At 35.0% G+C, this 26,594-nt stretch overlaps 2 protein-coding genes across 2 annotated transcripts in view; both read left to right on the top strand.

The window, feature by feature from the left end:
- The window catches only part of LOC126705341 (MADS-box protein JOINTLESS-like), a 40,164-nt gene extending 27,272 nt beyond the window's left edge, over positions 1-12,892 (top strand). Inside the window, exons 3-9 of the mRNA XM_050404285.1 lie at positions 450-514; positions 605-704; positions 800-841; positions 1,639-1,677; positions 1,764-1,891; positions 2,975-3,030; positions 12,775-12,892. Of these exons, the coding sequence (XP_050260242.1) occupies positions 450-514; positions 605-704; positions 800-841; positions 1,639-1,677; positions 1,764-1,891; positions 2,975-2,996 (396 nt within the window). The 3' untranslated portion in view covers positions 2,997-3,030; positions 12,775-12,892. The remainder of the gene's footprint in view (positions 1-449; positions 515-604; positions 705-799; positions 842-1,638; positions 1,678-1,763; positions 1,892-2,974; positions 3,031-12,774) is intronic.
- LOC126705333 (MADS-box protein JOINTLESS-like) overlaps positions 1-26,594 on the top strand; it is a 272,125-nt gene that overhangs the window by 59,260 nt on the left and 186,271 nt on the right. Inside the window, exon 2 of the mRNA XM_050404273.1 lies at positions 23,446-23,455. Coding sequence (XP_050260230.1) covers positions 23,446-23,455 — 10 coding nt within the window. The remainder of the gene's footprint in view (positions 1-23,445; positions 23,456-26,594) is intronic.

Here is a 26,594-nt window from a genome sequence, read left to right on the forward strand (position 1 = left end):
GACGACGGAGAGATTTCATTATAAAAATAGGGAGATACAATAGTGCACAATAACACTCTAAAAACCCGAATCCCAATACACCCTAACTCTCTCTCACACCCACAAGACAACAAAACTCTATTCTTCTTCTTATGCGGCTGCTCCTTGGTTTTAGAAATTGTCTCTTATAATTGCCGCACACTAGCACTTATATATTGCTATGCTTAAGTTGGCAATATAGGATTCTTTATATCAATTGTATTGGTCAACTACTGTGACCGACTTGGACTTGTGGTTTCCTGTTACAAGTTGTATTTGGTTTACTTGTAATTGACTTGGGCTTGCGGCAATTTAAGCCACACACGCGGGCCACTTCAACACTTACATATTTTAGAACCATTGTTATATTAAAGTTCTCGGTAACACATCACATTTCAAAAATCTTCATGAACGGCAATTGTTTATATTAGCTTGACAACGGTACCTCCTACACCATGTTGAGCAAGGAAATTGAGGAGAAGACACATGAATTGAGGTATTATAGCTACATCACTATCATCTTGTTACTGTAAAGACATATATACCGCAATAAATTAATGTTGAGAAATATTCACACCTAACACAGGAAGATTAGAGGAGAAGAGCTCCCTGGAATGGATATAGAGGAATTACAGAAACTAGAGAAAGAGCTTGAAGTAGGCCTGAGCCGTGTTATAGAAACAAAGGCTTGTCTCTCTTTTTTATCTCTGTTTGCCGGCATTATAATGGAGTGTTGAAATTTATGTACTTTATCTTAGTATAAGAAACTTTTGTCTTGCAGTGTGAAAGATTTCTGGAAGAGATCACTGCCCTTCAGCAAAAGGTCATGTTCCAAACTTTAAATCTTTGCAGGACATTTCATACAGTTATTATAATGTTTGCAAGACATTTCCGGAACAGATCAGTGCCCTTGAGCTAAAGTTCATATGGTTTCAATGTATAACAGTTTCGTACTTTAGTGATGATCCGCTCCATAATGATATCATGGTAAAATCTGGAAATATTAGGTGGAAAGAAGAAACTAAGAGAAGTTGAAAGAACAAAAGGAATTAAGGTGGTTTTGTCTTAGTGTCCTACGTGAACAATAGAAAGTTTTAAACAACTACATATTTATTATTGAATTTTGTGTATAATAGTGTACTTATTTAAGGGAATATGTAGTAGACTAACTCTGTGTTAACCCTAGGATTGCAGTAATATGGTTAGTACTGTGTACAATTAGGACTATTATAATGTTATATGCTTAACCCCTAAATCCATCTTTAGCAAATGTCAGCTGTAAAACATTGTCATAATGTTCATGCTAGTTGGTGCAAGTTCATAAAAATAGTGGTCTTTGTGTGCACTGGCTAGCTCAATGTGTAGAGAAAGGAAAAGTTCACATGGCTAACAACAAGTAACAACCACCATTGAATATTTAGTTGAAACAATTGTCTAACATAAATTCAGAACTGAATGTTCTATTGTTTATCCTATCACCTGACCTATACCAATTCATAATGCATCGATTTCTTATATATGAAGTTAGGTAAATATACCATATTAATTAAATTATATTTTCTATTTAAGGCTAAGAATTCTTAGTAATGGCTCTCTGTTCATCTTATTCTTTTACCGCAGGGAGCCCAACTGATGGAAGAAAACCAACGACTAAAACAGGTAATAGGTCTTTTTTTTCTTTTTTTATTGAAAAAGTTCTTCCTCCTCTCTTCCTATCTCAATTATAAAAAATGTCTCTTCCACAGATGGAGAATCTGTTTAGCACTCAAACACATGTACTTGAACAAGGTCAGTCATCTGAGTCAATCACCAACATTTGCAGCTCATCTGATCCTCAAGACAATGACAGTTCAGACACATCTCTCAAGTTGGGGTAAGTTTGTAAAATTCTTAAAAATTTTAGATTTCTAGATGAAGTATGAAATAATATTCAGGATTCAATCAAAGGATATTTGCATCAAACCTCAATATTTAAGGGCCATATAGGATATAGTTGTAGTTTCAGTGGAGGAACTTGACCAAACTAATAAATTTGTCCTTAGGTTTAGTTATTTCTCTGGATTTAGCATTACAATATGTACTATATTCTAATTTACAGTTCTATATGGGCTTATCTGGTACTTAAAGATAAATTCGTTGGTGAAATTAATGGTTGCAACCATAGGTTGATGTCACTTTCAACTCGTCAATGAGCAATTCTTCTGTTTGTGTAGCAACTTAACTATCATCATTGACTGCATGCCTAGAAATGCGTGCTGCTACTATAGAGAAACTATTTGCCTTAGTGCATCGTTCTATGTCTTGCAGGCTACCTTTTCCTAAATGAATTTGAAGTATAGTGAAGATCAAGAAGCAATACATGGATTCTCTTTTCTCAAATACAAAAGAAAGAAGGCCATGTTTAAGTAAATACAAATCCTAGCTCAGAGAAGTAATTAACTTTCTGGAAGACCAATTTGTTTCCACCAACTGATTCTAAGAGAGTTTGCTTGTGTATACGGTAGATTTTGGATGCTTAGTCATTTTTATGGATGAATAAAGGGTCAATTTGTTACAATGGAAAATGAAGTACATGATGTCGGAAAAGGTTGAGTGTAGCATTGAGACTGATGGCAAGTCATACTATTAATTAATTGATTCACAATTCTGCAATAGGTTTTGTTTATCTTTGCGTGATTGCTGGTATTACATATTTTCCGCAACATTTCTTTATCAAGAATGGTGCTTTTGAGTACACTTTGTTTTTAGCCTTAAGGTCTAAAAATGGTTTCAAGTCAATCTTGCTTGCAATAAGACTTTTGTTAGCTTCCTATGATTTTGCAATCCAGATACTTGCACCAACTTGAGAAAAGTGATATCATAATTCATAATATTAATTTGCTCCCAGTGTTTTCTTTTTAGTTTTTTTTTTCCCCTTCTTTTTTGGTTTTTAATTTTGAATTTTGAATTTTTCTAGGTTGGATTGTTCTAGTTCCTAGTCTTCCTTGGCAACTCAAGATTAGCACTTCACAGGTTTCGTCAATATATAACTAGATCTTGTCTTGGTTCTCTTTCTCTCTCTCTCTCTTTCTATATATATATAAAGTAAATAAAATAAAGCAAGATTTTAAATTATGTGTTGTTTGGGTCAAAATTGCATCAGTATATAATTTGGTATTCACCAATCACCATGAAGTAAACTCATCAAAAAAAAAAAATATATATATATATATATATATATTTAACATGTTAGGGCTAGTTAAGATGAATAAAAAAAAATGTCATTCTTCTTTTCTTTCTTTCTTTTTTTTTTTTTTTTTTTGTTTGTTTGTTTGTTTGTTTGTTATTTTGGGGGTGCTAATGCGAATATCTAAAAGTAGAACTCCTCAAGTAATTGATTATCTCCTTAATGCGTGTATGACTTCTAGTAATTGATTATCTCCTCAAGTAATGCTAGTAGGTTTACAACTGGAAATTTCACCAAACTTATTTATTTTTGGTATTACAAAAAAACATGAATATATTAAACATTCTGAAATTAATAATTACACTTACCACTTCTATCTTTGTATAGTTTGATTTATTAATCATATATAGTACATGTGGTCACATCCTTTAATTTATATATTTTTCAATCCCAATCCCAAAACTGTTAAATTGAGATATATATCTAAAGCAGGTACTTTAAAAACAATTTGAATTAAATTAAACTGATGAATCAAAAAAGAAATAAAACTACTTCAAACATCTAGTCTCTTAACACGAGTGATATGTACAGTGGTACCCCATTTACTGTTACCCAAAAAAAAAAAAAAAATCTTAACTTCAAATTAGTTGAGTGTGACCTTTTATACTAAAGGTTAACAATTATTGATACTTGATGTAGACCACACTTGAATAAAATAAAAATTTTCCCAATATAAATGAGTTGTGTTAACGGGTACCGTAAACAGTTTTTTGTGCTTTACAATGTCTTTTTGTCCTTTTTTTTGCAGCTTAATGTCAATTTTTTGCAGCTTTATAGGCTATGGAGCGTTCATAAAGAAAAAAAAATTAAATAGATTATAGAGCCAGTTTTTTTTTATTTTTTCAATTATCCAATTTATTTATTAAATGGAATCTACATTAGTCTAACCTTAACAAGCACCGCACAATACTTGTTAATATTTGCCCTTTATAAAATCATCTAGAACAAGTGACAAGAGTGCTTGGCCAGTTTATTCGCTTGAGCAAAGACTGGACCATTTTTGTTCCTTCTTCTCAATCAAATTATCTTATTCAGGAAAAATAAAATAAAATAGTTCCATTTTTGTATCTGAAAAGGTTCCTGGACCATCTTGTGGTCCATTTTTGTATTTAAGTCAAGGGCCCACTTTTGCAAAAAACTAAAAAAGTCATAGCCTCAAAAGTCTAGCCCCTTTATCTCTTGTTGAAAAAGTTTAAATGTTGACCTCTCCATTGGTCCCTACTTTTTATTATTGGAAGTCTGGAACTAAATCTAGTAGCATTTTATTGATTTGATTCCAATATTATATATTATATACCCGTTTCAACATTTTCATTATTTTTTTCACTCTTTCTATGTGAATACGTATCATTTTACTCTCTCGGTGATTTCTCCATTATTATTATTATTATTTTATAAACATGTTTTCTCCATTATATTATATTTTATATATAATAAAGAAAATTGTTAGGTTTTTAAACCCCTTAACACAATATGTTTAAACTAATATTAATCCAAGTTGATTAACAGGTTTGTTATTCAAGTCTAGGTTAAACTATTGTGATCAAAATAGATATAATGCGGAAAATAAATAACACAAAAATCTGATGACCCAGGAAAACCAAACTAGTAGTGTTAACGTGTATAGTGTTGTAGGCTTTAGGCCCAACTAGATTACTTGTATAGCACACATTCTTATACTACACTCTTACTTGTACTGCACTCATATATCTCATATATAAAGACACTCGTGTATATTCTTTCACTGAGAAATACAATACTATTGTATTCAATATTTCTAACATGGAATCAGAGCCACCTTCCTACGGCTATGGTTTTCTGTCCTTGCAGTATATTTAAAAGCAATCTTTGTCTTCCTCGGTGTTTTTTTTATCGCTGCGTTCATCTTCTTTGGCTTCCTATTGTTGCCGTCAAAACTCTCCGATATAGTCATGCCACCGTTAGAAGTCGCATCAACACTGCAAGACCATTGCCTTCCTCAAACTATCGTCATAAAGCCAAACTTCATTCAAGGAATCTTCTCAACTTTATCAAATCTCAAGATTTCATTAAGCTTTCATCTTGAGTTTGAGAGGGGGTGTTAGAGATATATTAGCCCATTAGCATAGGCTCAAGCCTAATTCTACTTTGTACGCGTGCAAGTCAAGTCTTTTACTTGTACTAGAAGTTTATTAATCTAGGATTTAGTCTACTATATATACACATGTTATGATTCATTGTAACATAGGAGTTGTACTACACTACAATATATTATTGATGTAGCCCTTTAGGGTTTCCTCCGTGGATGTAAGCCGTTAGGCTGAACCACGTAACCCTCATGTATTTTGTGTTCTGCAGTAATTTCCGCTGCCTCAACTTCTCCGGTCAGTAAGCCTCTTTAGTGCCTCTCCAGACTACCTCACCGCGATCAGAGGTCTCAGGGTTGAATCTCCACCGCCAGAAGCTCAATCTTTGCCGCCAAGACTACTGCCTTTGTCGGATTTGTCGTTTTTAACCTCTGACTAAGACACAAATCATACAAGCGTGTAGGTTGTCAAACAATCTACTTAGCAACGCTGAACCGATCACCATCCAACATTCCACGCACTCTCATGCGTCAGTAACATTTTCGGTGAGTTCTGCCACACGCCGCCCTACGCGCTCACGCGTTTTCACTCACTGTCAAGAGCAGCATTCTTTCCAGGATGTATTGGATTTTCCAAGGATTTCAGGGGATAATGTGGACTGGTTAGAGAGACCTTTTGAGGAATCTGAGATTTTGGAAGTCATCAAGGAGTTTAATGGAGACAAATCCTCTGGGCCTGAAGGTTTTTCAATGGCTTTCTTTCAAGCCTGCTGGGGGATTCTCAAATCAGACCTCATGGCTGTGTTTCACCATTTCCATGTTACAGGTCAGTTTGAAAAAAGCTTGAATGCAACCTTTATTGCTCTCATTCCAAAAAAAGCTACAGCAGTGGAGGTAAAGGACTTTCAACCTATCAGCCTTGTTGGGGGGGTTTATAAAATTCTTACTAAAGTTTTGGCTACTCGTCTTTGCATGGTTTTAGGAGAGATCATCTCAGCTCCCCAGAACGCCTTTATTCTAAATAGGCAGATTCTTGATTCCGTTTTTATTGCTAATGAATGTCTTGATAGTAAATTGAAGTCTGGTCAACCAGGGTTGTTATGTAAATTGGATATTGAAAAAGCCTTTGATCATGTGAACTGGGGATTTCTTTCTAACTTGCTTGAGCGTTGTGGTTTTTCTAATAAGTGGAGGCGATGGATTTCTTTCTGTTTATCAACGGTTCGTTTTTCTATCCTTATTAATGGTACTCCCTATGGGTTTTTTGGAAGTCTAGGGGGTTGCGACAAGGTGATCCTTTGTCCCCCTTGTTTTTTGTGTTGGTTATGGAAGCCGCCAGTAGAATGTTGAATAAGGCTGTCCATGAAGGTTGTTTGTCTAGTTTTAGTGTAGGTGCTTCTACTGGAAGATCTTTGATGGTTTCCCATCTCCTTTTCACTGATGATACTCTGATTTTTTGTGATGCTAATATTGATCAAATTCTGATTCTCCGTATGTTGCTAATTTGGTTTGAGGCTATGTCTGGTCTGAAGGTAAATTTGGGTAAGTCTGAACTAGTGGCTGTGGGGGCAGTTCATAACATGGATCTTTTGGTGGTTGTCTTAGGCTGCAAGCAAGGGTCTCTCCCAATGAAATATTTGGGTCTTCCTTTGGGGGAAAAATTTAAGGACAAGTCTATTTGGAATCCTATTCTGGAGAAGATGGAAAGAAAATTAGCAAGTTGGAAAAAATTATATTTATCCAAGGGAGGTAGAGTCACTTTAATTAAAAGCACTCTCTCTAATCTTCCTACTTATTTTCTTTCTTTATTTCCCTATTCCTGCTTCTGTGGCCAACTAAATCGCTAGACTTCAGCGGGACTTTCTGTGGGGTGGCCTAGGAGACGAGCCTAAATTTCATTTGGTTAATTGGTCTATAGTGTGTACTCCACTTTCTTCAGGTGGGTTGGGGATTAGGAACCTGAGAACCTTCAATGTAGCTTTATTAGGGAAGTGGTTATGGAGATTTGGGCAAGAAAGGGATGCTCTATGGCGTCAAGTGATAGAGGTGAAGTATGGTTGTGAGTGGGGTGGTTGGTGTTCTAGCTCTTTCTCTGGTCCATATGGAGTTAGTTTGTGGAAAAATATTAGAAGAGGATGGCACTCTTTATCTCGGTTTATCCTATATGAAATTGGAGATGGATCAAAAGTGCAGTTTTGGCTAGATCGTTGGTGTGGATCTTCTCCTCTCGCAGATCACTACCCTGATTTATATAGGATTTGTTGTAACAAAGAGGCTAGTGTGGCGGATCTAATGAGGTTCACCTATGGAGTCCTCCATTGGGATTTTCAGTTTTGTAGAGTGGTGCATAATCGTGAATTGGAAGCTTTCAGAAGCTTCATCAATTCCATTTATTGCACTCCTGTAAAGGGGAACGAGGAGGATAAGAGATGTTGGCTGCCTTGTAAGAGTAAGGGGTTCACGGTCAGCGCTTACTACCATCTTCTAGTTGGCCATAGTGAGCAGTTTTTCCCTTGGAAAAGCATTTGGAAGCAGAAGATTCCCTCTAGAGTGGCTTTCTTTGTATGAACCGCAGCCTTGGGGAAATGTCTGACAATTGACAACATAAGGAAAAGAAAGATTTGCATTTTGGATTGGTGTTATATGTGCAAGTGTAATAGTGAAACTATTGACCATCTTTCCCTTCTTGGCCCGGTTGCTTTGGAGTTGTGGGATATGGTTTTTGGGTTATTTGGAGTTTGCTGGGTTATGCCATTCTTTGTTGTTGGGCTTTTGGCTTGCTGGCAAGGTCGTTTTGGTCGCTATCATAATGGAGATATATGGATGGTTGTTCCTCACTATTTGATGTGGTGTATTTGGAAGGAGAGAAATAGTAGGTGTTTTGAAGACAAGGAGCGTTTAATGCCTGATCTCAAGCTTCTTTCTTTTAGAACCTTACTTGATTGGTTCTCTGTGTGGAGAAACCATCCTTTTTCTTCTATTTTGGATTTACTTGATTTTTGTAATGTACGTTTTTGATTTGTTCACCCCTGTATACTCCCTGTGTACTTGGATGTCTCTCTCTTTTTGATATCAATGAATCTTTATTACTTATCAAAAAAAAAAAAGATTCCAAGGTCCAAAGAACCATTGAAGGCTCAAGAATTTAAGCGGATTTTGAAAGTACACGAGACCACTAGTCAAAGAGAAGTGTATGAATATGGTGATCAAGATGTCACTAAGATACTAGTCCTTTGGAAAATTTCCTTTGATGATGATGCCAACCATAACAACACCTTGTGGGCTGGTTTGAAAGGGAAGGGAATGTTAGGAATCTCATATCTGTTGTAATATCCTAATATTTCTTGAAGTTCCATCCATTCAATTAAAAGTTAGTTCCAAGATAGTATAGAGTTAGTTAGTTACACATGTTGGGATTAGGATAGAGTTAGTTAGAACTATTGGCACATGTAACACTATAATCACACAGTTGGTGAGAGCCCATGCTTAATTAGTAAGCAAAAGGATAAAGCCATGGGTTATGATAAAGCCATGTATGACAATGGATGTGAATTGTAAGCACTTAACTCTTCCTTATTGCATTTCCTTTTTCTCTTAATATTTCTCTATGCCTTCAAGTCAATTCACCTACAATCCACATCCATTTTCAAACACTTCCGACCCATCCCCTTAAGGAACCAACAAGTTCCTAACATCTCCTTAGCATATCCTTCTTGGGAAATGAATATCTCATCTTCCATTTGCTTCATCCCAATGCCTAGATAATAGGCCATAAGCCAAATATTTGTCATTTCGAACTCCTTAATCATTGCTTTCTTGAAGTCCTCAAACTTACTTGGATGGTTTCTTATAAAAATCAAATCACTTACATACAAACAAACAATCAAGATACCTCCATTTTTTATGCACCTTACAATATAGTGCATGTTCATGTGCGCATTTAGAGAATCTTTCTCTCGAGAATATTTGTCAATTAGGTTGTTCCAAGGTCTAGGTGCCTATTTCAAGCTATATAGAGATTTCGTAAACTACAAAGTTTTCTTTTCCTACCCTTTGACAACATAGCCTATAGGCTGCTCAATATAAACATTCAAAAAAGAAGATTTTACATCCATTTGATAAATTCTCCATTTATTTTGAGATGCTAAAGAAATTAGCAAACGTATAGTTTCCAAACTAGCAACTAGGGCAAATACTTCATCATAATCAATACCTTCTTGGCTATAGCCTTTCACCACCCGTCTTGCTTTGTATCTCTCCACCTCTTAGTTTTGCATTATTCTTCATCTTTTACATCCATTTTACACCAATTGCCTTCTTTCCACGTGGAAGAGGTTCTAGCTCTCATGTATCATTCTTCTTTATTACCTTGATCTCTTCATCCATAGAATTTAACCAATTCTTATCTTGCATAACTTCTTTAATTCTTGTAGGTTCCCAATTAGCAAACAGATAAAAGAGCGTTAGATAATCTATATTCTTCGTTGAATCATAGAGATCATGAAGACTTCTCATTCTTCTCGGTCACTTCTTGCTAGTAATGATTACGAGGATGGACTTTCATAAATGGGAGATTTTGGTGATGGAGGTGGAGCGTCAGGCTCTTCTTGAACTTTATTCAAAGCTCTTCCTCCTCAAGTAACGGAAAGAAATCATGCTTCTCTTCTTCTTGGGTGGTCCCATTTCTCATACCTTCTTCATCGAATTCCACATCTCGACTAACAGTTAATTTTCCAGTGCTCGGATTTTTAAGCTTGTAACCTTTAGAGCATGGATTATAGCCAATGAAGACTTAATTTTCGCTCTTGTTATCTAGCTTGGACCTCTCCTAATCTAGTACATATGGATATGCTATGCTCCTAAACACACGAAGTTGAGAAACGATTGGACAAATAGATTGCATAATTAATAGCTTCAGTCTAACGTTCTTTAGGCATTCTCTTGCTCTTCAATATGTTTTTAGTCATCAATTCTTGGAATATGACTAGATAATTTGATAATAATTTGGTTCATGGTGTGGCGATTAACACACATCTATCAAGTGCCATCCTCCTTTGGCATGAGTAAGGTCGGTACTACACAAGGAGTCATGTTTTCTCTAACATATCCCTTCTTCAAAATCTCCACATGGACTGTAATTTGCTTATTCAATTCTTCATGCTCCTTTAGATTTATTAGATAGTGCACTTTGTTAGGTAGGCTATAGAGTACACTAAGAAGCTTCCTTTGTTTCTTTAGCGACCAACATGTACACCAATCCTGTACTTTTATCTTATATTACAATTGGAAAAAATAAGAAAATTACTACCCCTCCTCTTTGAAAGATTTAGGAGCTCTTTCCTTCTTAATTGGCAAAAGGACAAATTCAAATTTTCTAATTTTAAAGGTATATGTATTTCTATGGCCATCATGGATAGCATGCCCATCATATTGCCAAGGCTACCCCAAAGGAGGTAATGACTAACATCCATGGAAACAATATCACACCAAATTTTATCTTTACAATTATTTCCCACTTCAAAAGAAACAAGATATCTTTTAGTTACCTTTACCTCTTTACCTTTCTTAAACCATACTATTTGTTAAGGCTTTACATGGGGTTCAATCTTCAACTTAATCTTGTCCACCATTTCTTGTGAAACGATGTTCTCAAAAACTTTTCCATCAATGCTAATGGAATATACCCTAACACTGGACTTGCATGTGCACTTGAAGATGCTATGACCAGGTGAACCCTTGTTTGAGTCATTTTTTGGAATGACAAGTATTCGATGGATCACTCACCTTCTTGAATTCAATCTCCCAACTTTGCATAACCCCAGTATCGTTATATACGGGTTAACCGACATTATCAACAAACTCTTTTCCATTATCTTCGTCCCGAAGTCACATACACATCTACCCTTTTATATGGACATTAACCGACAAGTTTTTTTTTTTTAATTGTTGGATCTACTTAAATTCAATAGTTTAGAAAATTTGTAATTCTAAGCAATGTTACACCAATCAATTTTTTTTAATTGAATGTGAATTTTGACAAATCGATCATTGGATTACATTATTTTTGTATATTCTTCTTGCTTGGAAAATATTAAGGTGATCAATGATCAATAGTCATGTCATCTATCGATTGTATAAATTCAAATTTTTGTAGTTCAAAATAATACATAAAAGATGAGTTTATGGATCGAATGGTAAATAACATCCAATTGGTATGAAAATTGGTGTGCATGTTTAGAACTTATAGAACATGCAATCCGAATGTGGAATTTTCAAAATATAAATTCATTAACAAGTTATTGAATAGTATAATATTACTTAGAATTACACCGGGTGTAACTTAAACCTAACTATATATATATAATTTGAATTTAAATTCTCCTCTATGAAAGAATTGGTTAATATTACTTATAAGACTCTTGACCTAACTTTTTAAAAGACTAAATACAAATTGCATCATCTAACCTTAACTAGTTTTCAATTTTGTTCTTATAGTTTTAATTTTTTTTATAATTCAATAATTTAAATTATATATGTTTTCAATGTAATTCTTCAGGAAAATGACGTAATTTTTCTGTTGAAGAGAAATATGACTTAACGGTACAATCAGATGGAGATAGATGGAAAAACTAGATTCAAATCTAAATAAAGGAACCTTTTTTTTTTTTTAAGAGTAAATAAAGTAACTTAAATAATATATATAGAAACAAAAATAAGAATATATAAAAATTATAATTTAACTTTTATTTTGGTTGTGTTCATCTTCAAATTACGATGTAACATTAAAAAGAATTAAGAAAATATCTTTAATATATAATTTATGATAATAATAAAAAATTCAATGTTAAAATTAAGCTAGTGTGCTTCCATGCCACAGAACAGGTTTTTTTTTTTTTTTTTTTTTAAGAAACAACAGTTTTGTTAGTTATGTGGGCTGTGTAGGCCTGTAGGGTACACCCCTGCTCAGATTTTATTTTATTTTATTTTTCCTTCTTTTATAGGTAGAGTAAGTACGGTTTTTTTCATGAAAAAGGAAAAGAAAAGAAAAAGCAAGTGCAGCTTGATTTGTTATATTTTATATATAATATTTTTGGTAAATATTATATTTTTCATCTTTTATTGCTTGAATAAGTGCAGTTCTTTTCATAAAAAAAGGGGGAAAGAAAGAAGCAAGTGCAGTTTTTTTTTTTTTTTGATAGGAAAAAGCAAGTGCAGTTTGATTTGTTATATTTTTGATCTGATACTTTGGTTAAACTTCTATCAAGGACAATATTCCTCTTCCGTAAAATAATACATAGCTTTCATTTTATGATGTTATGTTATGTTTGAAGAGAGTACATAGCTTTCATTTTATTTCTCTATAGTCTTTACCATTCTGAAACCCAATAATACATAGCTTTGTATGCAAATAGTTTCTATTTCTGGAATACAAGGTTGGGCTAATAATTTGGTTTGAACTTTAAAGTAAAGGGTCTGATAAGCTGTTATCTGGGAAAATGACACGGAGGAGAATTCAGATTAAGAAGATTGACAACACGATGGCAAGGCAGGTGACATTCTCAAAGTGGAGGAGAGGACTTTTTAAGCAAGCTTTTGAGCTCTCAACTCTCTGCGATGCTGAAATTGGTCTCATGGTCTTTTCTGCTGCAGGAAAGCTCTTTGAATACGCCAGCTCAAGGTTTCAATCTCTTTCTCACACTTCTTTCTACTTATAGAAAAACCCTTTTTATTTTCTCATTTTTTTTACTAGAGAAAAACCCTTTGTCATTGTCCATTCCTTGATCGTTTTGTTTATGCATTCACTATGATTTTATGATTTCTAAAGACCCAACTGCTCTAAATAAAGATCCTTCACTGAACAAACCAAATAAGTGATTTAAAAAATATTACTATGTAGCATTAAATAAAGAGAAAATAATTCAAATAAGTACTATGTAGCATCAAATCAAGAAAAGAAAAAGTACTGCAAAATCTTATGGCTTCTGTCTATATAAAAGGTAAAGTAAAAAAAAAAAACTGTTTTTTTTTTTTTTTTTTCGTAAACCAAATAAACAGTTTTCAATTCTTACCTCGAAGGGTATAACGTATATATGTAGCTGCTACTTGTTTTGAAGTTCTATAAGCGGGTTATTTTGTCTTTTTTTTTTCCCTCAAAAAAAAAAAAAAAAAAAAATATTCCTTTAAGAAGAGTAATAAAACTCTTAAATAATTGTATTTCTCTTTATTCACTCTTTTTCTAAATTGACGGATGCATGAGGTATATATACTCCATATCCAACCATAACTTTTCTTATGTTTATTATATAACTCCGAAAAAAACTCTCTATACATTCATTACGTAAACTGGCCTCATTATTTTGTGTATCTATAACTATTCAACTTACTCATTTCATGAATAAAATAGATTTTCATAACATAATTCAAGTTTAACTTTCAGTACCTCCTTTTAAACTTAATTTTTTATCACCACAAATTAGGCTCGCATCTTGTAGAAGGTGTCATAGTTTAGTGGCTTGGTGAAGATATCTACACCCTAATCATGTGACTTCACAAATTCAAGTGGAATTTCCTTTCTAGCAATACATCCTCAAATAAAATGATACTAGGTATCGATGTGCTTGCTTCAGTCATGAAAGACTAGGTTCTTTACAAGAGCCAATGTTAACTTATTGTCCACAAATATCTTCATAGCTTTTTCTTGTAACATTTGGAACTCTTTAAACAAATTTCTAAGCCACATTGCATGACAAACACTAGAGGTAATAGCAACATATAGTCACAATTGGTTGCTTCTTGGATGTCCATTCAAATGCAATATGACCCATATAGAATACAAACCCACTATCACTCTTTCTATCATCGGTGTCCCCCGCCCAATCACTATCACTATAGCCAACAAGTTTAAACTCTTTCGAGGGTGAATACAATAGTCCAAAATCTAGTGTACCTTTCATATGGCAAAGAATTCTCTTGGCCGTTATCAAATGAGTCACATGTTGTGACTAAGAAGTCCAACGCCAAAGAGAATGTTTGGTCTTATGCATAATAGGTACCCCAGACTTCCAACCAAACTCTTGAAGAATGTTTGATTTACCCTCTCTCTATCGTCATGCTTTGACAACTTCACTCCACATTCCACAGAGTACTAACTAGTTTGTAATTTGACATCTAAAATTTCTTGAGCATCTCCTGATAGGAATCTCACATTTGTTCTAATATCCTAATACTTCTTATAGATCCATCCCTTTAATTAGTATTTAGTCCTAAGATAGGATTGAGTTAGTTAGTTAGTTACACATGTTAAGATTAGAATAGAGTTAAATCTCTTGGCATATGTAACACTATAATCATATGGGTTAATTAGTGAGAGCAAGTGCTATATTAATAAGCCATGTGTGGCCAACAAGATAAAAGCTTGGGTTTTATAAATACTTGCATGTAACCTTAATCTGTAACATTTTAAAGAATAAACAAATTTCTTACTTAGTGCATTTTCTTTCTCTCTTTGTAATGATGCAACCACCCTCTATCCTTAGGACTGACAACTAGCCAGCCAATCTTTCTGGCCTCTTAGGACTGCCAGCAGCCCCTTATTTTGACTTCTCATATCTGCCATGTACCCCTCCTCTACCATTAGGACTGACAACCAGCCAGCCAAACTTTCTGACCTCTTAGGAATGCCAGTAGCCCCTTATTTTGACTTCTCATATCTGCCATGTACCCCTCCTCTACCATTAGGACTGACAACCAGCCAGCCAAACTTTCTGACCTCTTAGGACTGCCAACAACCCCTTATTTTGACTTCTCATATCTGCTATGTATGCTCATTAATTACAGCTTTGACTTATGTAACTATTAGCTACTTTATTTCCTAATAGTTAAAGATTATAAATAGGCTAGCTATGTAAGAGTAAAATCAGTTTTTGATGTGAATATAATTCAGTTTCAGACCTAGACAGAAACTTGTTTCTCCAGTTTCTCTGTAATTCCAGCTTTAATTCTTAATTTTAATGCAATTCTAGTTCAAGTTCTCAATCAATTGATCTTGATTTCTATCATTTGGTATCAGAGCACAGATCTGGTCCTCTTTTTTCTCTACCACTTTGATCATTTGAGCCCTAGATTTCCTTGTGTTTCTTTTTTCTCCCTTCATTCAAGATCCTAGAATTTAGATCTAGGTTCCTTGTGACAATCAAATCTGTGGCTGTTGCAAATATCACAGATTTGATCACTTGTGTTGTTACTTCTATTCACAATTTTTTTTCAAAGATTGTGAAGCTTCTAATGGCTCAAGGAAGGAGAGGAAGGAGAGGCGGAATAAGGGGGAATCAAATGAATGTTGGGGAAGGAGTTGAAGCCAACCCTCCAGTGGGGAGGAATGTTGGACGGAATCAAAACATCGAGAGAGAAGACATGATTGCTGAATTAAGGAGACAAGTTGTGGCACTTACGGAGGTGGTGCAGCATATGCAGCCTCCTCATGAGACTACCGATGAGTCCGATGACTCTCATTCTCATTTTGAGAACCCTTTTGGAGCTCCTCCAAGGGGTAGGCCTTATGTGGAAAGAAATGAGCCAAGGCTTGACTACAACTTCAAGGTTGAAATTCCAGAATTTCAAGGGAGTCTCAAACCGGAAGACTTTGTAGATTGGCTGAACACCGTTGAAAGGGTGTTTGATTATTATGAAGTTATAGATGAAAAGAAAGTGAAGCTAGTCGCTATTCGCCTTAAAGGGAGAGCTTCCGCTTGGTGGGAACAATTGCAAATTTCTCGCCAAAGAAGTGGTAAAGTCAAGATCAAGAGTTGGGAGAAGATGAAGAAAAAGCTCCATGAGCAATTTCTTCCTTTCAACTACACCCAATCACTCTACAAAGACCTACACAACCTTAAGCAAGAGGGAAGTGTAGAGGAGTATACGGAGGCGTTTCAACAACTTGTAGTAAGGGTAGATTTGAATGAAAGTGAAGAACAAATGGTTGCAAGGTACTTGAGTGGATTGAATCCATCCATCCAAGATGTCCTTAGTCTTCAATCATTGTGGAACGTGTCGGAAGCCTACAACCGGGCTTTACTGGTAGAGAAGCAACAAACTAGGCCAGCTTTAAGGTCTGGACAGTGGGGTTCCAGGTCTGGGCAGGGGATTTCTAGCCAATATAAGGTTAGGAATTCAAGTACAAATGAGAGAGGAGAAACTTCTGGGGTTGAACAGCAACCAGCAGGTTCTAAATCTGCTATTACAGCCCCAAAACAGTCCCAAACAGCCACTATTGGCGGGGGTAGACAGCAACAGGTGGGTACTTTCAAATGTTTCAAGTGTGGAGAGCCGGGTCATCGATCTTCGGATTGTAGGAAGAAGGCTCTTATGTTGGAGGAAGTAAAAGAGCTTGAACATGAAGATGGAGAACCCATCTTTGATCAACCTTCAAATGAGGTTGGTGGTGATTTTGAAGAAGAAGAGGGCTTGACACTTGTGATGAGAAAGACTCTTCTTGCTCCTAAATTCAATTCCGAAGAAGATTGGTTGAGAACCAATATTTTTTATACAACTTGCAGTATTGGAGGAAGAGTTTGTAATATGATCATCGATGGGGGAAGTTGTGAAAATGTGGTCTCTCAGGAGGTGGTTGATAAGTTGAGGCTTGCCACTCAAGATCACCCTCATCCCTACAAACTTTCTTGGTTCAAGAAGGGCAATGAGGTGAAAGTAACGAAGCGTTGCTTGGTGCCATTTTCTATCCGGAAGAAATATTTTGATGAAGTTTGGTGTGACGTAGTACCAATGGATGCATGCCATATCCTTCTTGGAAGACCTTGGCAATATGATCGCCAAACGATGCATGATAGGAAGAAGAAAACCTATACCTTAAGCAAAGACAATCAGCAATTTACTTTGCTGCCAATGAAGGAAAAGGTGACTTCTAAATCCTCTACAACCTCTTTACTCACTTCTAAAAGCTTCATTCAAGAAAGTCAAGATAGTGGCTACATTTTCGCATTAATTCCAGTCAACACAGTGGCTGGAACTGATGTTCCTAGTGCTGTCACTGAGTTATTACAGCAATATGGTGATGTTTTTCCCCATGAGTTACCTCCTAACTTGCCTCCTATGCGAGACATTCAACATGCCATTGATTTGGTACCAGGTGCACCCCTTCTAAACAAGGCAGCATATCGTATGGCTCCAAAGGAGAAGGAAGAATTGCAAAAACAGGTTCAAGAGCTTCTTGATAGAGGCTACATTCGGGCTAGTATTAGCCCTTGTGCGGTACCCGCTCTCTTGACTCCTAAGAAGGATGGCTCTTGGAGGATGTGTGTGGATAGTAGAGCTATCAACAAGATCACAATCAAGTATCGTTTTCCAATTCCTAGATTGGATGACATGCTAGATTGCTTGGCGGGTGCAAAGGTGTTTTCCAAGATTGATTTGCAAAGTGGGTATCATCAAATTAGAATTCGCCCAGGAGATGAATGGAAGACGGCCTTCAAGACACATCATGGGTTATTTGAATGGCATGTTATGCCATTTGGTTTGACAAATGCACCTAGCACTTTCATGAGGGTGATGACACAAATGTTGCAACCACTATTGGGGGTTTGTGTTGTGGTGTATTTTGATGATATTTTGGTGTATAGCCGCTGTTTGGAGGATCACTTGGTGCATTTACAGCTTGTGCTTGACATTTTGAGGAGAGAAAAGTTTTATGGTAACATGAAAAAGGGTAGCTTTGGGATGGATCAAGTGGTGTTCTTGGGGTATGTTGTGTCTTCCAAAGGAGTGTTCATGGATGAAAACAAGGTTAAGGCTATTGTTGATTGGCCTACACCTTCTAGTGTGCATGAGGTGAGGAGTTTCCATGGTCTTGCTACCTTTAGGCATTCTCTTGCTCTTCAATATGTTTTTAGTCATCAATTCTTGGAATATGACTAGATAATTTGATAATAATTTGGTTCATGGTGTGGCTATTAACACACATCTATCAAGTGCCATCCTCCTTTGGCATGAGTAAGGTTGGTGCTACACAAGGAGTCATGTTTTCTCTAATATATCCCTTCTTCAATATCTCCACGAGGACCATAACTTGCACATTCAATTCTTCATGCTCCTTTAGATTTATTAGATAGTGCACTTTGTTAGGTAGGCTATAGAGTAAACTAAGAAGCTTCCTTTTTTTCTTTAGCCACCAACATGTACACCACTCTAGTACTTTACCTTATATTACAATTGGAAAAAATAAGAAAATTACTACCCTCCTCTTTGAAAGATTTAGGAGTTCTTTCCTTCTTAATTGGCAAAAGGACAAATTCAAATTTTCTAATTTTAAAGGTATATGTATTTCTATGGCCATCTTCGATAGCATGCCCATTATTTTGCCACGGCTACACCAAAGGAGGTAATGACTAACATCCCTGGAAACAATATCACACCAAATTTCATCTTTACAATTATTTCCCATTTCAAAAGGAACAAGGTATCTTTTAGTTACCTTTACCTCTTAAACCATACTATTTGTTAAGGCTTTACATGGGGTTCAATCTTCAACTTAATTTTGTCCACCATTTCTTGTAAAACGATGTTCTCAAAAACTTTTCCGTCAATGTTAATGGAATATACCCTAACATTGGACTTGCATGTGCACTTGAAGATGCTATGACCAGGTCAACCCTCGTTTGAAACATTTTTTGGAATGACAAGTATTCGATGGATCACTCACCTTCTTCAATTCAATCTCCCAACTTTGCATAACTCCAGTATCATTAGATACGGGTTAACCGACATTATCAACAAACTCTTTGCCATTATCTTCATCCCGAACTAACATACACATCTACCCTTTTCTATGGACATTAGTTAGCTAGATGACCAATTAGGCCATACATAAAAACAAAAAGATTGTCAGCCGTGCTTATTAATAATTACTTACATTTCAAGGAAAAATATACAAAGTAAAGGTTTGACCAAATATTTTGAAAAACAGCTAACAAGATCTATTCACTAGACTTTATATGGTTTGTATATATTTTTGCTAAAACATTGAAGTACTTTGAAAGGACTATCAACTCTAGGCAAAAGTTCCCAAGATATCCAACTGGAAAGCATTCTTCTAAAGATGAATCTACACCAAATCACCTTCCTTAAAAGTTGCTGGTTTTCTATCTTCGTTGGCTTACTTTTTTGATACTTTTGAATTTGTTTGAGAAATCAGTCTTGAACATTTTCATGCAACTTCTTTATATATTTCACTCTGTCCTTAATATCTCCACTACAATGATTAGTAGTAAGCAATAATATCATGTCAATAGCATTAATAGGATTTTTGTTTCGAAGGGTAATAGGATTTTAACTATACACAACTTTAAATGGACTATAATTGGTAGTTTGGCTGGCAAACCGATTGTAAGCAATTCAACTTGAGTTCGATGGATAACTCTCAGAAAATCGCCTAAACTTTGATTAGCAACCTTTGCTTGATCAATTTGAGGATAACAAGTTGAACTATGTTGAAGGTTAGTTGCGAACATTAACTAAAGGTTGTGCCCAATGGATTTTGAACTTATATTTCTTGATCTAATGACATAGTCTTTAAAATACAATGAAGTTTTACAATCTCTCAAGGGTAAAAATCAGTCACATGATAAGCATCTAGACTCTTGTTATAATCCTTTTTGTCTTTGGAAAACCCACCACAATATTCATAGAGACATCTTCCCAGAGTGCCTTAGGAATTGGAAATGACATGTACAACCCAGTAATTTGGCAATTGCTCTTGGGAAAGAGAGAAGTCACCTTCTTTTCAATGATTTCCAACTCTTTTCAATTTCAAATGTCCATGCCTAAACCTTTGTTTAATCCCCATTAAAATGATGCCATTTTTCTGTGTCACCTTTAATATTTTTCATGTTATTGCAAGCTTGTTAGGAATAACCTTTTCCTCCTCGGAGGATAGTGTGGCTAAAGCTCTCTCTCCCCCAAGGTTAAACCCTTCATAAGCAAACCATGCCAAACCCTCCCTCAAAGATTGCAATTTGAGACTTCAAAAAGAAATTTCTAGGATATGGATGAAGCATATATTTATAAGGAGAGTACATAACCAAATTCTTTGAAAGGAGGCTGCACAAGCAGCGGACAAGTCAGGATCTCATAGAAAATATATGATCACGAGCTTGGTATTTCTGCTTGAAATCTCAATGGGGTACTGTAGTTGTGTATGTTCAAAACCAGACCTATGTAGGACATCATAGAGAAAGATATAGAGTACTCTAGTTTAACCTGTTCAGATACGATACTTAAATTGACACAGAATTCTACCATTCTAACAGGCATTACAGATAGGAAAATGGTAACATGAAGAGAGGACAAAAGTGTCCTCTCTTTTATTTTGAAAAATAAAAAAAAGAATTACATTTACATGTTCCTAAATTTAAGAGACTTTACCATCTAAGCAAGGCTAGTTACACAATTCTTAATGAAGGATTACAGACAGATAGGATAACCACTTACGCTTTAATTGATGATAATTCCATGATTGGAATGATGAAATTGATCAAATGTTGGAATATCCTAGCTGTGAATTTCTATGTTAGTTTCAGTATTGATCTTATAGTCACATTAATCAGGATCATGATAATAACATGGTCTTTTCCATCGTAATTGTGCTCTTTACAGTACATTAGTGGGACTTATCCACTTGTCTTTGATTGTGGTTGTTAAAAATTGCAATTAACCAGATAAAGCATTTTCAAAAGGAATTTCAATTTAGTTAATGATAAAATTTCAGCAACATTAATTTAAATAACAAGAAGTGCATACCTAGATGTCTAGGATTTTGTAGGGCTTCATGATGAACTGTCATGGAAAACTAATATGTCGAGTTTTGTGAAGTCTTACTTTGAATTTTAGAGTATCTTTTCAATCTTTAAAATTTCCAAAACTAAAACAGTATTAACTCTATGATATTTATCTTGCAAGCAGTAATTATGTAACATTTTATGAAATAGCTTGAACCAAATCCAAAAGTCTAAGTCATTTAATTTGATGCCTGCAAAAATTAGAAATTTACTAAATATTTAAGAATTTTATATGACGTAGAACATAGTAGGAAAATAAGAATAAGAGAATAAACAAGACAAATACTAGACTTCACCACTTAGAATTTTCCTGTAAGCCCTTGACATCATTCACCACCAAACAAAGAGAAAGCAATCATTCTCAAATTTTCAAATTATTCTTATTCAAATTGTACTACCTTTCACGATTACAAATGTACTAGTTTAATAGGGTTTAGGTATTACACCAATATGAAAAATGCCTAATCAAATCCCTTAAAACCCTCAACATTGAAACCAAATTCAAAATTTAAAGTCAAAAACAAAATTATTTTCACATTCAAAAATAATTTTGGTGCCTCAACTTGCATCTCCTTTGCATAACCAAATTTCAGTGCCTCAACGTTACTATCTCTCATGTTTAAAGCTTTACCCTCAAGCTTGTTGGGTAGTTTTTGAGTGGATGCCATTGTTTTGTCTTGTTAGGCATTAATCTTAGTGATTACTTGCTCCCCCAATTTTTACAAAACAGGTGAAACTTTTTGGATTTCCTTTCTTACACTAGCTAAAAGTGGGTTGAGAAGATTCAAGGAAATTTCTTTATATATGTCCAAAGACAATTGTTTCCATGGCTGAAAATACAACAAGTGAATAGATGGACCCAATTAATTTAAAGAAAATTTGAAACATCTCAACAATCAATGCATCACACTCAAGGTCCAACATCACCAAGCATGACCAGACCTTTGCAACAGAGTCAAGAATTGAAACCTCCTTCATATAGTAACAATTGGGCACAGGAGACAAATAGACAAATCTTCAAATGTCGCTACAATCAGCTGAAATATTTCCTTCATTTGCTCATCATCATATAGGGCATCCGGTGTTGTTATCCTTGTAATCTCAATAATGCAAGATGCAACTGAAAAGTTCATTTGTGACGAATGCCTTCATTGAGGGCTAAAGTGCATCTTGCATTGATTTGGATGGTGCAAGATCCGCATTTGCTAACAAATTTTTGACTTTATCAATAAGTGTGAGGAGGTTATTAATGGAGGAATAAGAGTTAAGGGGGCTTTTCCCAATTCCCATCCTCCTTAAGCTGCTCCTCAAAGTCTCTATCAAAGGAAGTCATTTTTAGCCACAAAATACAACGACTGAAACTTTAGTCGTTGCTAAGAACTTGATATGCAGGGGTTGGCTTTTGGGTTTAATGGGCTAATCTCACATCTTCTTTTGAAAATTGGGCTAATGGGTGAAGTTTTTTTTTTGGACTGATTTGAATTGGGTGGAGGGGATCAAACATTCTTATACCAAGTTGATATAGAATAAAATAGGAAAATAAGGATAAAAGGGGAATAAAAGGTTAAACAAGACAAACATTAGGCTCCACCTTCTAAAATCTGCTTGCAAGCCCTAGGCATCACCACCTAAGGGTATTTGGCATCAATACCAAACAAACAAAAAGTCATCACTCTCAAATCATCAAATTATTCTAATTCAAATTGTATTGCCTTTCACGATTACGAGAGCACTAGTCTAATGGGGTTTATTATCTCTATTAAAAAAAAAAAAAAAAAGGTTTAATAGGGTTTAGGGATTACACCAATATAGAAATAGGCCTAGTCAAATCACTTAAAACCCTCAACATTAAAACTCAATTTAAAATTTAAAGTCAAAAACAAAATAATTTTTACATTTGAAAATAAAATCTTAGATAATTTTGCTCCCTGCATCATAATGTACCCCTTGTGTCAATCAATATAAATAATTTAGGGGTTCATATAGATGTTCACCTTATATAGTTTGACCAAATTAGGGGTTTGCACATAGTTTGTTTCAATCAATATAAATATCACTTGTGCTTCACATTTTAATTGGGAACACAATTGGCCTGCAGACAATGGCAGATATGCAATATGCCAACATGAGATAAATAATTAATTCTTCAGTCACCAGCTCAAGTTTTATTTCCTTAGATAAGAGTCAAAAATACATACTAGTAGTTTATAAGTTCATCCGCACTTTCAATTTATTAAAATGAGAGAGAGATAAAAGAATTGAATGTGTTATCCTTTTGTTGTCTGAAGTATGCAGCAAGTAATTGAAAGGCATAATCTACGTCCAGAGAATCTTGGCAAAATGGACCAACTGTCTCTTGAGCTACAAGTTTAATATTTTAAAGTTTTTTAGTTAGGTAAATAAGTGAGGTGGAAAGTCATAAGAAACAGATTACGTCTACTTTGAGATAATAACTCTTGAATCCATAAGAGGTTCCTTTAATTCACAAGGAGAAATTTGAAGTCCACCAAAAGGAATTGAAAAAAAACTTTTAGAAATTTATATTAATGAAATTTTGAATTACCTTGGAGGCTACTACGCATATAAATAGGAAAATAAATCATAGAGAGGCTAGTAGACCATAAAACACCCTAATTTGTGTTACTAGAGGCATTCTATTCCTCTTTCTGTGAGTAATCCTTAGCCACTAACTGTGCCTTGAATTTTTCAACTTCATTTTCTGATAATGCTTTTTTCTTGCAGTATACCCACTTGAAACCAATAGCCTTCTTTCCCTTGGAAAATTTCATTGATTCCTAAGTCTTATTCTTCTGTAGTGACCCATCTCTTCTTCATCCCTATAAGACAATGGATCTCCACTGCTGGTTATTCAAAGCTAACCATATCTTCAAAGCCATATCTTTGTGGTGCTTTGAGAACCCACTTCTCTCTACCTTTAGCAATTGAATAAGGCTCTTATTGTTGCTGTTGTGGATCAATATCATTATCATTACCCCTATCACTGAGTGAACTATTCTCGTCAAACTCCACCTTAATAGTTAATTTCTCATGTGAACTGTCATCACTTGTCTTTGCTTCGTTCTGTCTCAACATAAAGGCTTCATCGAATATGACATCTCTACTAGTCACCATTTTCTTTGAGATTGGATCCCAAAGCCTATAGCCTTTAAAACCTTTTTCATGACCAAGAAATATTCATTTTCTTGACTTCGAATCTAATTTAGAACGCTCTCCACTCTGCACATGCACATAAGTTGGACAACTAAAGATTTTTAAACTCGAATAATGAATTGGTCTACCTGACCAAGCCTCTTTTGGAATCTTGATCAATGGCTGATGATGGAGATTTATTAAAAATGAAGCTTACTGTGTTAACTATCTCTGCTAAGAACACCTTAGGCAACTGTATTCAATCTCATGCATTGATGTAGGACACGGTCAACAATTAAAATTTTATAATTATTTAATTTTAGTATTATTAAGTATTTTTGTTATTTTAGGTTTAGGTTTAGGTTATTTATTTCCTTGTTTTAGGTGTTTTTAATCTTGTTTAGTCAAATTAGGGTTTTATATACTTTCATAGCCGCCTTAAGGTTTCTAGCCACCTTAAGTTTTCTTTTTACTATTTAAATGCATTGCAGCCTCCAAAGGTAAGGCAGTTTTCATATTTATAAAGATACAGATTTTTTGTCAAATTCTTTCTCTGGTGGATTCCAGTTTATCACTTTGTGGATTTAAGGAACCTCTCGTGGATTCGAAGTTCACTACCTAGAAGCTAACAATTTAGTTTCTGTTCTATCAAGAGAGCATCATCTGTGCTTTCCTTAGGCTTCCGCAACATCAAGCATCTGGCTCTTTCTGCTAAGGTTCTGTTCATTCTCTCTAAAACCCCATTTTGCTATGGAGTTCCTTTAACTGTGAAGTGATAAATAATACCTTCTAATTTACAAAATCTTATGAATTATTTATCTCTATACTCTAGTCCATTATTTATTCTAAAGTATTTTATTTTCTTGCCAGTTTGATTTTCAACTTGTGCTTTCCACTTTTTAAATATGCCAAACACATCAGACTTATGTTTCATAAAATAAATCCATACTCTTCTAGAGTAGTCATCAATGAAACTGACAAAGTACTGAGCACCGCTATGAGAAGAAACTAAAATTGGATTCCAAACATCTAAATGAACATAGTCAAGAACACCTTTACTTATATGAGAGCTTGTTTTGGAACTGACTCTATGCTGCTTCCCATACACATAATACTCATAGAAGTCTAGCTTGCATGTCTTCACCCCCTTTAATAAATTTCTCATGAGTAGCTCTAACACGCCACGTTCACCAATATGGCCAAGTCACATATGCCATAATTTTGTGTTGTCAATGTTGGACTATATCGAAGTGATGACTACAACTCTTCTTACAACTGTGTTCCCAATCAATCTGTAAAGCGTGCTTACTTTCTGTCCCTTCATCATCATTAAAGCACCTTTGGTAATCTTTATGATTCCGCCTTTTGATGAGTATGAATACCCCAAATCATCCAATACTCCTAAAGAAATTAAAATCTTCCTAAGATCTGAAACGTTTCTGACAATACTAAGAACTCTTACAACTCCATCAAACATCTTGATCTTCATGCTACCAATCCCAATAACTAGGCATGTAGTATCATTACCCATTTGGACCATACCACCATTGTAAGGCTTATATGTGTCAAACCAATCTTTCTTTGGAGTCATATGATATGAGCATGTTGAATCTAAAACCCAAGATTCCTATAGAACATTATTACTTGCATGAGACAGAAAGTAAAACTTCACTAACCTCACTTTCATCTGATGTTTCTTCAATAACACTAGCTGATTCTAGGGGCTTCTTTCCATTCATCTTCTCCTCTAAATGCTCTTTTAACTCTTTACACTGATTCTTGTTGTGCCCTTTCTTGTGACAATAAAAGCACACTACATCTTTCTTTGTACGTGATCTAGACTAAGATCTGTTTCCGTTGGATTTTGACTCATTTCTACACCAATAACTCGACTCTGACTTTACAATAAGTCCATTAGCCTGAGAACCATCATTTTGCTTCATCTTTACATGTGACAAGAGAGCACTAGTCACCTCATCGAGTACTACAATCTCTTTCTCGTACATCATCATAGTCACTAGATGATCAAAATGTGTAGGCAATGATGCTAAAAAGAGTAATGCTTTATCTTCATCCTTATAATGCACACCCCAAAACTTGACAATTGGGTGTTCAACATGTTAAACATGTTGAAATGCTCCAATAGATCTGAACCCTCCTTCATATGCAAACTGTAAAGTTGCTTCTTCACGTACAACTTGTTCGTCAAATTCTTTCTCATATAAAGACCTTCACGGTAACACATCACATTTCAAAATTCTTCATGAACAGAAATTGTTTATATTAG

Source organism: Quercus robur, chromosome 11, assembly GCF_932294415.1.
Source record: "Quercus robur chromosome 11, dhQueRobu3.1, whole genome shotgun sequence".
Taxonomy (NCBI): domain Eukaryota; kingdom Viridiplantae; phylum Streptophyta; class Magnoliopsida; order Fagales; family Fagaceae; genus Quercus; species Quercus robur.